General features: G+C 35.7%; 1 protein-coding gene across 5 annotated transcripts in view; it reads left to right on the top strand.

Annotated features, from left to right (window-relative positions):
* Papola (poly(A) polymerase alpha) overlaps positions 1-12,316 on the top strand; it is a 73,735-nt gene extending 61,419 nt beyond the window's left edge. For 2 of the 5 annotated variants that reach the window (XM_069997623.1, XM_069997622.1), the window contains exons 20-22: positions 4,493-4,555; positions 6,276-6,350; positions 8,869-10,986. In XM_069997623.1, coding sequence (XP_069853724.1) covers positions 4,493-4,555; positions 6,276-6,350; positions 8,869-8,964 — 234 coding nt within the window. In that variant the 3' untranslated portion in view covers positions 8,965-10,986. Of the gene's footprint in view, positions 1-4,492; positions 4,556-6,275; positions 6,351-8,868; positions 10,987-11,983 lie in introns of those variants that run through there. The other 3 variants (XM_069997625.1, XM_069997624.1, XR_011367139.1) reach the window with 2 other exon arrangements.
* The last annotated feature ends 945 nt before the right edge of the window (positions 12,317-13,261 follow it).

The raw sequence follows: 13,261 nt of genomic DNA, 5'->3' as shown, positions 1-13,261 counted from the left end.
CCATTGAGCAACACCTGAAGTCTTTGGTATGGATCTTAGAAGTTGTTAACAAAGCAAATTCACCTCTCCAGTTGTTACCATATAGTTTATATATTAGTGAGGAACTCACCTTTGCCCCAGAGATGACCATTCAAAAGTCACTAATTACGATTTTTGGTTGAGAGTCGATTATTTATATTGAAACTTTCCTTTGAATGAGAGACTATAGGTTTGTCCTGGGATCTACTGTGCTTAGGTCAATAATTGTGAAAAATTAATGAATTGATTGAGTCTATTTAAATGTTTTGGTTTTATATTAACTTCAGAAATAGCCATAATTAACTGAAATTTATCATGATGGATTTTGACATTTTGTGCTAAATGAGAATGAACGATGCATACAGTATGTCTTACAAGATGGGTTACTGTTGGAAGTGACGCTGTGGTTCAAGTGGTGGAACACTTCGTCATGAGCTGAAGAGCTCAGGGATAGTGCCCAGGCCCACAGTTCAAGCCCCATGACTGACCAAAAAAAAAGAAAAAAAATCTCTTAGAGCAGTGGGTTTTTTTGGTGTTTTTTGTTTTTGTTTTTTCCTGGTCCTGGACTTGAACTCAGGGCCTGGGCACATTTCCTGAGCCTCTTTGTGCTCAAGGCCAGAGCTCTTATCACTTGAGCCACAGTGCCATTTCCAGCTTTTTCTGAGTAGTTTATTGAAAAGTCTCAGGGATTTTTCTGTTTGGACTGGCTTCAAACCACAATCCTCAGATCTCAGCCTTCTAAGTAGCTAGGATTATAGGTGTGAGCCAGCCCAGCCAGGGCAGTGATTTTTAGCTTCAGTTAAAACTATTTTTTTTCAAGGTTTTTTTTTTTTTTTCCCTTGAGGTAGAGTTGTATTGTGTTTCTTATACTGGCCTCATACTCAAGATACTCCTGCCTCACCCACAAAGAGCTGTGTTCATTATTTTATTTAACCAGGGATTTTAAGGCTTCTTCCAGGTACCCTAAATCAGAACCTTCTCGGAGTAAGATCTGAGAATCTTATTAAGAGCTCCTCTGCCACATAATAGTGTTTTGCAGTAAGTAAGAATGTACTAGTTTTGGAGTAAATCACACATTCTGCCTGTTGATAGTATTTTGAGTTATCAGAACATTTCAGAATTGAGTTTTCTTTTTAGTTTTGATTTCTTATTTGATTTTTTTTTTTTGGGGGGGGGTCCGGTCATGAGGCCTGAACTCTTGGTCTGGGCACTGTCCCTCAGCTCTTCAGCTCAAGGCTAGCACTCTACCACTTGAGCCACAGCGCCACTTCCGGCTTTTTTCTTTTTGCTTATGTGGTGCTGAGGAATCAAACCCAGGGCCTCATGCATGCAAGGCAAGTGCTCTACCACTGAGCTACCTTCCCAGCCCCTGTATTTGATTTTCTTACATTTGATTTCTTTACTGTTATAATGGCACTCCAAGAGCGCTTTATATATATATCAGCACAGTGTTTTTAATCTTGTTGTTTATATAGCTAAAATAGTGTTTCTGTTTCTTGTATGGTTTAGAGACACAATAGGAACACTTTAAACTTAATATGAAAAATTAAAAATACATATGAAAATGAAGAGTCACCGTATGCCTATCACACAGCTGCAGTTATAATGAACTGTCAGTCTCTCCCCTTGATTCTGTCAGCTTTCCATTTCCTTTTGTCCTTAGATTCTTTAGAAGTAAAATGTAGGCACCATTATTCATTAGAACTTAGAAATCATGTATCTGTAAAAGAAAGCATGAACAAAAAAAAGCCCACTTTCAAAAAGTAAGTGTTCATCAGTATCATCAGACATTAAGTGACTGTCTCATTGATTATTTTAAAATATTCTCTTGTTAAAACATGCAATTAAAGATGATGGCTTAAATTATTTGGTGTCTTTTAAGTATCCTTTTAATAGATGTTTCTTGTTTTTCTTATAATTTTTTTGTTTTATATATTTTCTTATTTATTATATTTCTTTGGAATTAACACCAACAGAATTTTCAGGTAGAGAAAAGGTCTTAATTTATTTTGTAAGCTATTGCCATTTCCCAACAAAGGAACTTGAGGTTCATTGGCTTTTCCAAGTATAGAGCTAACTTTATTCAGAGGAAGAAGTAGACCCAAGATCTAAAATTTTTAAAAATTTTATTGTCAAGGTGATATACAAAGGGGTTTTAGTAACATAAGTAAGGTAATAAGTACATTTCTTGCCAAACTTGTTACCCCTCATTTTTCTCTTAAGACCTAAATTTAATGGTTGACAATTCAAAGTTTATTTTAGCATGGATACTGTTATTTTAAACACCCTTAAAAGTTGGTCTTTTGCCGGGCACTGGTGGCTCACGTCTGTAATCCTAGCAACTCAGGAGGCTGAGATCTGAGGATCGTGGTTCAAAGTCAGCCCGGGCAGGAAAGTCTGTGAGGCTCTTATCTCCAGTAAACCACTAGAAAACTGGAAGTGGCGCTGTGGCTCAAGCAGTAGAGCAGCTAGCCTTGAGCTGAAGAGCTGAGGGACAGTGCCCAAGCCCAGAGTTCAAGACCAACCAAAAAATAAATAAATAAAAGTTGGTCTTTTGTTTTTCTATTCATTACTACTGATATTAAGTGTCAGCTGGTGTGACAATCCACATCTGTAATCCCAGCACTCCAGATCATGTGTTCTGGGATACATGCATTTAGACAGGAGAACATTTCTTTCTTTTTTGTGCTGGTCCTGGGGTGTAGCTGTTCACACAGCGAGACCTGGGAACGCAGTGTCTGGTAGGCAGAAAGTGGACCATACCATGCAGGTATAGACAAAGTTTATTGGAACATCACATGCTTATAGGCAGCAAACAGGCAGAAGAAGTAAATCTTCAGTCAGGGGGGCAGAGAGTTAATCTTAAACTGTTTTATGGGAATACAGACAATGAGAGTTTAAGTCAGTAAGCAGGAATAGCTAATCCATGTCAACAAATGTGGAGCAGCAGTTCCAGTAATCATAGTAAGGAAAGCAAAGGTGAGTATACAAAGGTCTGGATGCATTGTTCTATAGGGTTAACTTGGAGGAGCACGAATGACACTTCCCACAAACCTTCACCTGACTCTGGTGCTGGGTATCAGACCTTTGCCCTGTCTTGGAAGAAGGGGTGTCCCCCTTCTTCAGAGGGAATGCAAGCTAGCATGCACTCTTACAGCACACAGGAGCTCAAATGGGGTCATGGGAGTTGATGCCTCTGACCCTGGGGCTTGAACTCACATGGCCAGGATGCTGTCCCTGAACATTTGTGCTCAAGGCTAGTGTCTACCACTTGAGCCACAGTTCCACTTCCAGGCTGGCTTTGAACCACAATTCCCAGATCTTAGCCTCCTGAATAGCTAGGATTATAGGCATGAGATATCAACACCGAGCCTAACAGGAGAATTGTAGTTCAGCTTAATGTATATTAAATCCTAAAAGTAAAAATGATTTGCTGTATCTCATAGACTGTATTACTAATCTAGGCTATATATTTACAGCTATTTTTCTGCAGGAGATTCAGACACAAAATTACAATGAACTGTCGTGTTTGTATTACTTAGCTTCAGTATTTAACTCAGGGTCAATCTTGTCTCATCTATACACCCTTTCCTCTCTTCTCCATTGTTTTAAACAAATGCCAGACTTATTTAAACCATAAATATTTCAGTGTGCATCTACAAAAAGTCTTCTTAAAACATTTGGTTCCAGTATGTTTATTATTCTAATATTAGTAATTCATAGTATCATGTAGCTAGTCAGTGTTTTGTTCCACACAGTTGTGATAAGACTTGTAACTTTTTTGGAATACAGAGAATGTCCTTATCAAAATTAGTTTTTACTTCATTAAATCTTTTCTAACTTTATTGTAAGTTGCCTGTAACTTCTGTTATTTAAAATGGAATTTTAATTCTGTTCAGTAAATAAAGCTGAGAAGTATCAATGTAACTTTTAGTCCCAAAGCAAAAGCATATCTCAGATCTTGAATTCTTCAGAGTATTAGTGGGTTTTGCTATGAAAGGTATGTATGTGTGTATTGGGGCGGGGGTGCCCACATGTACGCAGGCATGGACACACATGTTTGTGGTGTCAGTTGTTAGCTATGGTTGAGAAAGTTAAATGATATTTGACAGCATTTCTAAAACTATGTGGATATGTCTCCCATAGGATGATAGTACCTCAGAGTAGTACCTATTGGCTAGGGTATTCTTTCCTTTACCTCACACAAAAATATTTATGAACCTTGGTTGTTTGGGAATATACATTAGCTGCGGTAACAATTTTTCTCTTGTGTGTGTGTGTGTGTTTTTTTTTTTTTTAATGTGCTTATTGAAGCCAAGTTAATCTCAAAAAGCTTTTTAAAGGGGGAACCTTTATTACGGCTATACTTGATCTTATTTTATGGTTTTGAAAATTTTTTCTAATTTAAAGCATTGATTGGCAAATAATCTAAATTTTTCGTTTTAGAGAATAAAGCTTTTTTTCTTAAAAACAGGATGAAACAAGTGAAGATGCTAACTGTCCTGCTTTGAGTGGACATGATAAAACAGAAACAAAGGTATACTAACTTAGCCTTTAGAAATACACAATTAAGAATGCAGAGATGGGATGGAAATGTCTGTAGAATATTGTATTATATTTTGTGTTACACAGTTTAGATTTTTTTCAAATATTGTTTTTAGAGAATTGTGTGTTGCTTTGTAATGTTAATACCTAATGCTGAAGGGAATATAGTAGTCTGGTCCCTATTTTTACTTACAATTACGTAGAGAAGATAATATGGTAGAAATAAGTCATGTAGCTAGACATAAAGCTAATTCAAAGTTTAAGGAGCAAAATAGGGTGTGGTATTTTTGACGGTAGAAATGGCAGAAGTCTTTGTGGAAGAAAGTAGCATTTGATGTGTCTTTGAAGGTTGCATAGGAGTGTGAATAGTGAACAATAAGAAGGTCATCTCTATGTTAGGATTGGAGAACTGTTTTGGCTAGTCCTGGGGTGCATAGAGCTTGAATAAAGTTGATGACTTGGAAGAGATTGATTTTTTTCAAACTCTGAAAGACTTGGAATGTCATATATTTCTAAGTTAAGATATACTTAAAGGCTTTTAGCTTCATTTCTGTATGTTGTAGAAATATTAGAAAGTTTTGCCTTTCAAATGAAAGAAATTCCCATGATGAATATTTTAACAAGTATTCTTTTGGTATTTGTCTAGATTTTTAAGCGTTCTCTCATTTGTACATACATACCACTGCATTTTACTTTCTAATTTTTAATCCATTTGGAAACTCAGAAAATACATTTATGTCTTTATTATAATCTACAAAGTTATTACTAATGGGTGTATAAAAGATTATTACCATATTGAATAAGTCCTCTTATTTTTAATAATTGCTTTCATAAAAATAGTTATATTTGCTGTTAGAGTGTTGACTGTAGCAAAATATCTGTCATCTACTTATATTTATTTAGAATAAATTAATAGAAGAAGACTTTCCAAAGTGAATGGTATGCTTAATTGTAAAACTAGATGTGCTGCCAGCTTGTTCCCCAGAAAAGGCTGTATTTCCATTCTTCAATCTTGTTTATTCTTCACTTTTATGGGGAAAAAACCGATATTTTGTGTTTTTATGTTTGCTTACATGTTTTTGTAGAAATTCAAGTTTTTGTATGTTTATTTTCATTTGTGCATGCATATATGTATGTTTGCTTTTGTGCACTGCATTTTAAAGATTCACAACAGTAGGCCCATATAGTTTACCCTGTCTGTTTTTTTAAAAAATATACTTAGAGTAAAACCAGCACACTGATTATTAGAGGCCATAAGGAAGGAGAAATTATCTAGAGATTTTTTTTCTACTTTTAATTATGGACAATTTTTATATTTATGAGTAATCATATTTAATAATATTGAGTGCAGTTACTCACATAGCTCAGATTCCTTTGGAATTTAGTTATTGTTGTCTGGGCAGCAGTGTGTCTATGCATGTCTTTAACTAATATTTGCTTAACATGTTCAAATTAAAGCTAGTTGGAATGATACAGATATTTTGACCATGCATTGCAAAATTTAAGTAAGCAAGTAGAAATTTATGAATATTGGAAATAGGGAAATAACCTGTAAAAAGGCTTAATAAGTGCTTTTGTAATATAGTTACATCTCTCTCTCCTGATCCCTCCTGTCTTCCGGTTTGTCGTCTTTATTAGCAACCAAACCCAGTTACGTTATTTTACCCTTTTTTAAGTCTTTCTTCCCTCCTCCCACCCTCTTTGTCTCACAGGAACAACTTGATACAGAGACAAGTACAACTCAACCAGAAGCTATTCAGACAGCAGCTTCTCTGCTGGCCTCTCAGGTACTACATGCAACAAGCCAGGAGAGTTTTGTTTATGTTCCTAAGATTAGCATGTTATACAAGCATTCTTTTGTCCTGGTGTTTGAGCTCAGCATGGACATTGTCCCTGAGCTTCTTTTGCCCAAGGCCAGCACTCTACCACTTGAGCCACAGGGACATTTCCGGCTTTTTCTTTTTATGTGGTACTAAGGAGTGGAACCCAGGGATTCATGCATACTAGGCAAGCACTCTGCCACTAAGCTACATTCCTAATCCAAAACAAGCATTCTTATTAGACTATTATGATTATCTGTGAAAAATATAGATATAAGTATTTATCGTAGATTGAAGAAAGACAGGGCACTAAATTTGATGAAATTGTTCTTTGATGTGTTTTCACTAGCTTGGTGTGCATATCTGTAGTCCTAGTTACTCAGGAGGCTCATGTGAACTGATCATTTTCCCAAGGTCAAAACCAGCCCGAGCAACACAGACCCCTCAAGACCAAATATATATATATAGCTATGATTGATACCCTTATATACTGTAAGTCATTTGTATCCTTATCAATCATATGCCCTCATCTTATGTAGGTATTTTATTGATAGATTGAAGAATAAAATTTAAATAAAAAGAAAAAGATGATTTTTAGGATTTTTTGTGTACAAGGCTAATAAGATCTTTTTGTTTCTATATTTAGTGCAAATTAGTTTAAGTCTGTGCTAGTTCTGCTTATAATGATAGTTTCTTGAATGCAGTAAATATCATTTTACACTGATTTGGAAATAATTATTTTGTTATGAAAGAATTGTTTTTTTCCAAATCTTCTCCAGTTGACGGAACCTGAAAGTATACATCAAACTCAAATGAATATTAATACCAAATGAGTTAATCTCTATACAACAACTGAAATACTACTATTGCTGTACTTAGTCCATGATTTTTCTTTGTAGATCAAAGTTGTTAAAACGTGTTCATTTAAATGTGCTTTGTTGGATGGTAATGACCTTAAAGTCTGTTAATCTGTGTAAATACTATACTTATTTATGCTTAGAATGTTTTTTTGTTTGTTTGTTTGTTTTGGGTCTGGTCATGGGGCCTGAACTCTGGGCCTGAGTGCTGTCCCTCAGCTCTTCAGCTCAAGGCTAGCACTCTACCACTTGAGCCACAGCGCCACTTCCGGCTTTTTTCTTTTTGCTTATGTGGTGCTGAGGAATCGAACCCAGGGCCTCTGGCATGCAAGGCAAGCGCTCTACCACTGAGCCACCTTCCCAGCCCCATAGAATGTTTTTTACTTTTATCATCTTTATACAATAAAATATATAGGAGGTAGACTAACATGAAGAAATGTGCTTCATTTTGATATGTGGACAAACATTTCATTTAAATGATCCTTTAAACTGTCTTGGTTTGCTGCATAATGTTTTCTAAGGAGGTATTGGTCATTTTAAGTATTTTTATGAGCAAATCACCCCTCCCCTTTCCCCCTTTTTGCTCTCCCTCTGCCTTTATGCTGCTCCCATGCAGCTAGCATGGTCCAGTATTTTGCTGATTAATTGGAAATGGAATTTCATGGCCTTTTCTGCCCCAGAGTAGCTGGGTCTTTGACCTCAGCCTCCTGAGTAGCGAGGATTATAATAGTGAGCCACTAGCACCCAGTTAGAAGTTTGTTTTGTTTTGTTTTTAAATAATGTAACAAATATGTAAACCCAGTGAGAGAAAAAAATACCTGTTTACAGAATTAATGATTTTTAAAAGCACTTCCATTTTACTATAGTATGGGATATATTTACTTTTGGGAGGTGATGTCTAATAGTGAATCTATTTTGAGGTAAATATTTAGATGAATAGATGGGCTTTGACAGCATCAGACAGAAGCTGCTTCCAGATACACGGGAATCTTTGTGTCTATTTGGAACTTTTTATAATTTTCTGTAATTCATTTTTGTATTTTCAGATGTTAAATAATCCCTGTGATTTGATCCTAGTTACTGGTAATAAGAAAAGCTTCCCTAAAATGTAGGATAGTTAAGTTGCTTTTTTAATTGTACAGAGTTAATTTTGTATTTTGTGCTGTAAGAAAATAGCACATGTACTGAGATATGAAAACTGCTGGCTGCTTTTGTGTTTGAGATGAAGTTAAGTTTTCTCCCACACGGGGGTGCTCCAGTACTACTTAATAATACAGCTGTTTGTTACAATAAGTAAATACAATTTAACATTACCTTGATATATATTACAGGTGAGTGTTAGATCAAGAAATGTGTATGAGAGATATATTTGAAATCCTTAGGAGTTTTCTATAGATTGTAAAAGTATTATTAAAGTATTTGCACCTGCTTGAAAATGTGTCCAAGTATACACATAATTTGATTAGTGATAGTTAATTGCATTCCATCTTGACATTTTTGAATATTTTTCTCTAAAATTTTAATGCTTTGCTTGTGATAGGGGCCACAATTTCTTAGCAGGTAAAATATATCTTGCTGTTGAATTGCAGTGCTTTGAACACCAATGTGCTCTTTGCTTTCATTCTCAGAAAACATCCAGTACAGACCTTTCTGATATCCCTGCTCTCCCTGCAAATCCTATTCCTGTTATCAAGAATTCAATAAAACTGAGACTGAATCGGTAAAACAACCTCAGGGGTCCATAAACAGTATCTGCCAGCTCAACCTGTTGTCTTCAATGCTAAACAAGGAGAATGGAAGGTACAAGACTAGACGTGGCTGACAGTGGATTTAGTTTTTTTGGTGACCTACCTTACTGGGCTAATCAGCACTTGATCGGAAGTCCAGGTTAGTATGTGAAGCCAGGAGTACTATTATTATTGTGTTAGCAACAGTTGCATTACTCTTCAAAAAAATTACTGCCTTTAAAAAAGAAAAAAAGACACCTCAAGCTATATTTGTATCCATAGTTGACATCTGAATTGGGTATATGTTTGATGCATTGTTTGGAAAATTTGCAATACAAACTGGCATAAGAGTTCCTTATTCTAATGATGCACTTTTATGTATTTTTTATTAGGAAGTAGAACTAATTTTAGATTTTCAGCTTGATGGATTTTAATTTTTTCCCAAAGAATTTCCTTTACAATTAATCTTCAAATTGGACATTACTGTAAGGTGGTGTCCTGTTACACTTCCAAGAAGGGACAGAGTACATCTAATCCAGTCACAATGAGGTAGCTGTAACCCTTCAACTGAAAGGCCAACTTTAGAGGATATGTTTGACATTAAAAGAACAATCTGGAAGTACCTGGTTTTGATGGGGTTATGATTCAGAAATGATACTGGTTTTATTTATAGAGTTGTTTTATAGTGCATACAAATCAGCGATGAACCAGCAAATATGTTTTTGTTCTCCCCCTTCCCCCGGAAGCAAATACATTTTTTTAGCCTCCCTTCTCTCTATCTCTTTGCTTTTTTTTTTTTTTTTTTTCTCGTTTGTTTGTATGCACAAGGTAGGACTTACTTCACAAAAACCAAAATGCCAGTATTTTCTTAAGCCATGATGTGAAACAGATGACCCTGTTGCTACATGGCACGAACACAAAATTGTGATGAATCTTGTAGGATGACTAAAAGTAATGTCCGTGAAGCATGGTACATCTTGAATGGCCATTTGAGCTCTAAAGAGGAATTTTGTACACTCCACAGAACTACTATTCCTATCTTATAGAAATTGATTTTCCATTTTAAACATATGGGTAAAAAAAAGCATTTTCTCTAAGATTTTTTAAACCAATTTTTATTTTTAACTGGTTTATCAAAATTTGTCAGTAAATTTTACATACAAAAACATTATAAAAATCATTTCTAGCAAGCACTTGACATCTAGTTAGCTCTCTACTCCTTTTTAGTTTGTTTTGTTCTACCAGATTAGTAACTCTTTAAAGAAAATAATTTATCATACAGCAGAATTCTCATCCGTCTCTATGAAGTATGAGGGATGCCAGATATTGATAAACCTGGATGAAGCAAATCTATCAGAGTTTTCTGATGAGCATGTTTTGTGAATCCTCCATTGTGCTCCATTCTCTTACATGTGCATTTTTCATGTTCACCTGCAGTTGCTTAATCTCTTCCCCTATCCTTCTAAATTAATTTTCCAAAAGTTGGAGTGTAGTCCTTTCCCCCTTAGGCTATGCATTAATTGAGGCTTTCTTTTCACCATGACTTTATAATGTCTAGTATGCGATATTTCTACTTCCCACATCTTTGCTCTGCACAGTCACCTTTCCTTTCCTTTCACCACCTAAGAAAAACGATGGTCAGCTAACAGGCGAATTGTAAAGGTGTCTGTGTTTGTGTAGCTTCAGAGTTAGATTGACATCGCCAGGCACAGATTTAGTCTTGTCATTTTGTTTACACATTGGGGAGAAAAATTTCAGTTTATTAAGCGTTTCATGTAACTGCATCCAAGTTTTGCCAGGCTGGAAACTTGGACCTTTTCTGTGTAGTGACTTTTTAATTCTAGTTTTCATAACTTGGAGATCAGACTGTTGCTTTCGCATGATGTATGTAGTGTCTCATGACTGAAGTTTGCTTTGTTTTATAGTATCTGTACTCCTTGTATTTTTCAAGAGCTATTTTGTAAACAGATGATGTATTTCTCCATTGAAAACACAATAAAAAAAAACAGCACAATCTTATAGTTGGTGATTTCTTTTGCTTGTACTCTTAAATGTTGTAACACTTGGTTGGTTTCACTTGTCTATTTTTTGTAGTAGGACTGAATGGAGATTCAAAAATACGTTTACTATGGTTACATGTTTCTGGTTAACCCATCAACAGCAACCTAATTATGTTTGACATAATAACCAAGTCTTTGTTTTTCATATAATGATTCTTTTGGGAGGAAGATGTGAATATAGCTACTAATAAGTCACTTTCAGCTGTCCACCCACTAAGATAGTTACTCAGTGGGCAGACACTGTGTTATCTGTGTTTTTATCCTGTGCAGTGTAGACAGTACCCTGTGTGGTTCCTTTTCAAAATTGTTAGCTTTCAGAGTACTTGGCACTTGATCTCTAATGTCAGCAGGTGGCACTGTTGTTTTTCAGCAAATTTAGAATTATAGACCATAGCTAACCAGGTTCCTGTTTATTATTATACCAAATCCAAACCTGGTTTTGCTCTTAAACTCCAAATACTTGATATTGTATGGCATGGATTAGGAGTAAGTTGCTTCTATATGTTTTGGTTACCTTGTAGGAGATAGACCTCTTTAGCATTACTGTTATTATTTATTATTCCAAGAAATATACAGCTGTGCCTATACCCTGTAAATTCCAGATTTTAATGTCTTTTTCAGATATTATTTATGACTATAGTGTGGGATACATTTTTTAGAAAACTATAATCCAACTTTGGAGTTTATTCAGCAAAAATGAAAACATTGGGAAAACTACCCAGGACTTTATTATTAACATCTATATAGCTGAGCTTGCCCCACATTTTCTGCCTTAGTAGACAACTGCATATGGGGCTGAGTATCATACTTTGTGTATTTTATTATCCTCACGGCCTTTAGGCATCTTATGCATTTTGCTGAATTAGTAAAATGATCATTGGGAGTCAAGTATTTCATGGCTCTGGGTAAATTCTGGATTATTTTTCTAATTAACACCTTTTCTTTTCTCTACACAGAAAACTGTTTCAAAGTTCTGCATAGTATTCTGGCTGTTGGAGGTGACAATAAATGATCAGCAGCTCCAAGTAGTAATTGGTGTATGAAAGGCCAAATCAAGCCTCAGAAGTACTAGTACACTTAAATGCATTTAAATGTAAAGATAGCCAGAGCTGTGGTAGCATGCTCGGGAGACTAAGACAGGAGGATTGGTAGTTCCAGGCCAGCTTGGAACGCAGGCAAAATCCTTTCTCCAAAACTAAAAGATGAACTTTTTCTAAAAAGGCATCAAACAGTTCTTTGGATCTTCTTTTACTTATTTTAGTTCTAATAAAATTCAATCGTACCAGGAAGATTAGTTGCCTTTTCGCCTGAATGTATTTTGTTTGTCTGTGCATGATTTCTTCTTCATTAGGTTTCCTTCAAGCCAAAATTTTAACTGGTTCATTTTTTGTCTGAGACAAGAAATTGGTGAATGAATTAGACTTGTAATAGGCATGGCCTTTAGTTCATATGTTGCAAATGGTTAAGACTATAATACTTGCCAGGTGATGGCAGCTCACGCCTATAATCCTAGCTACTCAGGAGGCTGAGATTGGAGGAACGCTGTTCATAGCCAGCCCCAGCAGGAAAGTCTGTGAGACTCTTACCCCCAATCAGCCACTCAGAAAACCGGAGGTGGCACTGTGGCTTAAGTGTAGAGCTCTTGCCTTCAGCTGAAGAGCTGAGGGTTAGGTCTCAGGCCTAGAGTTCAAGCCCCACGACCAACCAAAAAATAATAATAGTTACTTACGTATTTGTAGAATCAAGTTGTTCATCCTTTTTCTTGTCAGTTTGCTGCAGTTTCTTGCTGTACTATTTATTTTTCAGGATTAGTCATAGAAAAGTTAGAAAGTTTTTTGAGTACTTTGTGAGATGGAGATACAAGCCAGGGTCTTGAAATACGTAAGGTGAACACTCTTCTATAAGCTATGCCCCCCCAGCCCAGGACTGCTTTTTGGTTTTAAGAGAAAACACAGTGTATTTTTCATCTCAAACTATTTTTTAAAACATCTTGTTGAGTTTTATATAGCTTTAATGGTACCAAGTGAAAAAGTACATAAATATTTCTGACTCATATATTTCAGGAATTACTGAATTTTTATTCTAGAAGTGATTTTTTTTTAAATGTCCTTTCTCTTCCTCAGAGACCTGCTTTGTCTCAATATTCTAGGAACAGCCTAGCAGCTGATCAAACCACACAAGTATGTTTTTGAAAGGAATGGAATTTAAAGTCTATATATCCACTCTCAGTTCAC

The sequence above is a fragment of the Dipodomys merriami genome, unplaced genomic scaffold, assembly GCF_024711535.1.
Source record: "Dipodomys merriami isolate MVZ:Mamm:240054 unplaced genomic scaffold, mDipMer1.0.p SCAF_50, whole genome shotgun sequence".
NCBI classification, from domain to species: domain Eukaryota; kingdom Metazoa; phylum Chordata; class Mammalia; order Rodentia; family Heteromyidae; genus Dipodomys; species Dipodomys merriami.
The sequence above is the reverse complement of the archived record's forward strand: the minus strand, read 5'-3'. Positions and strand labels throughout refer to the sequence as shown.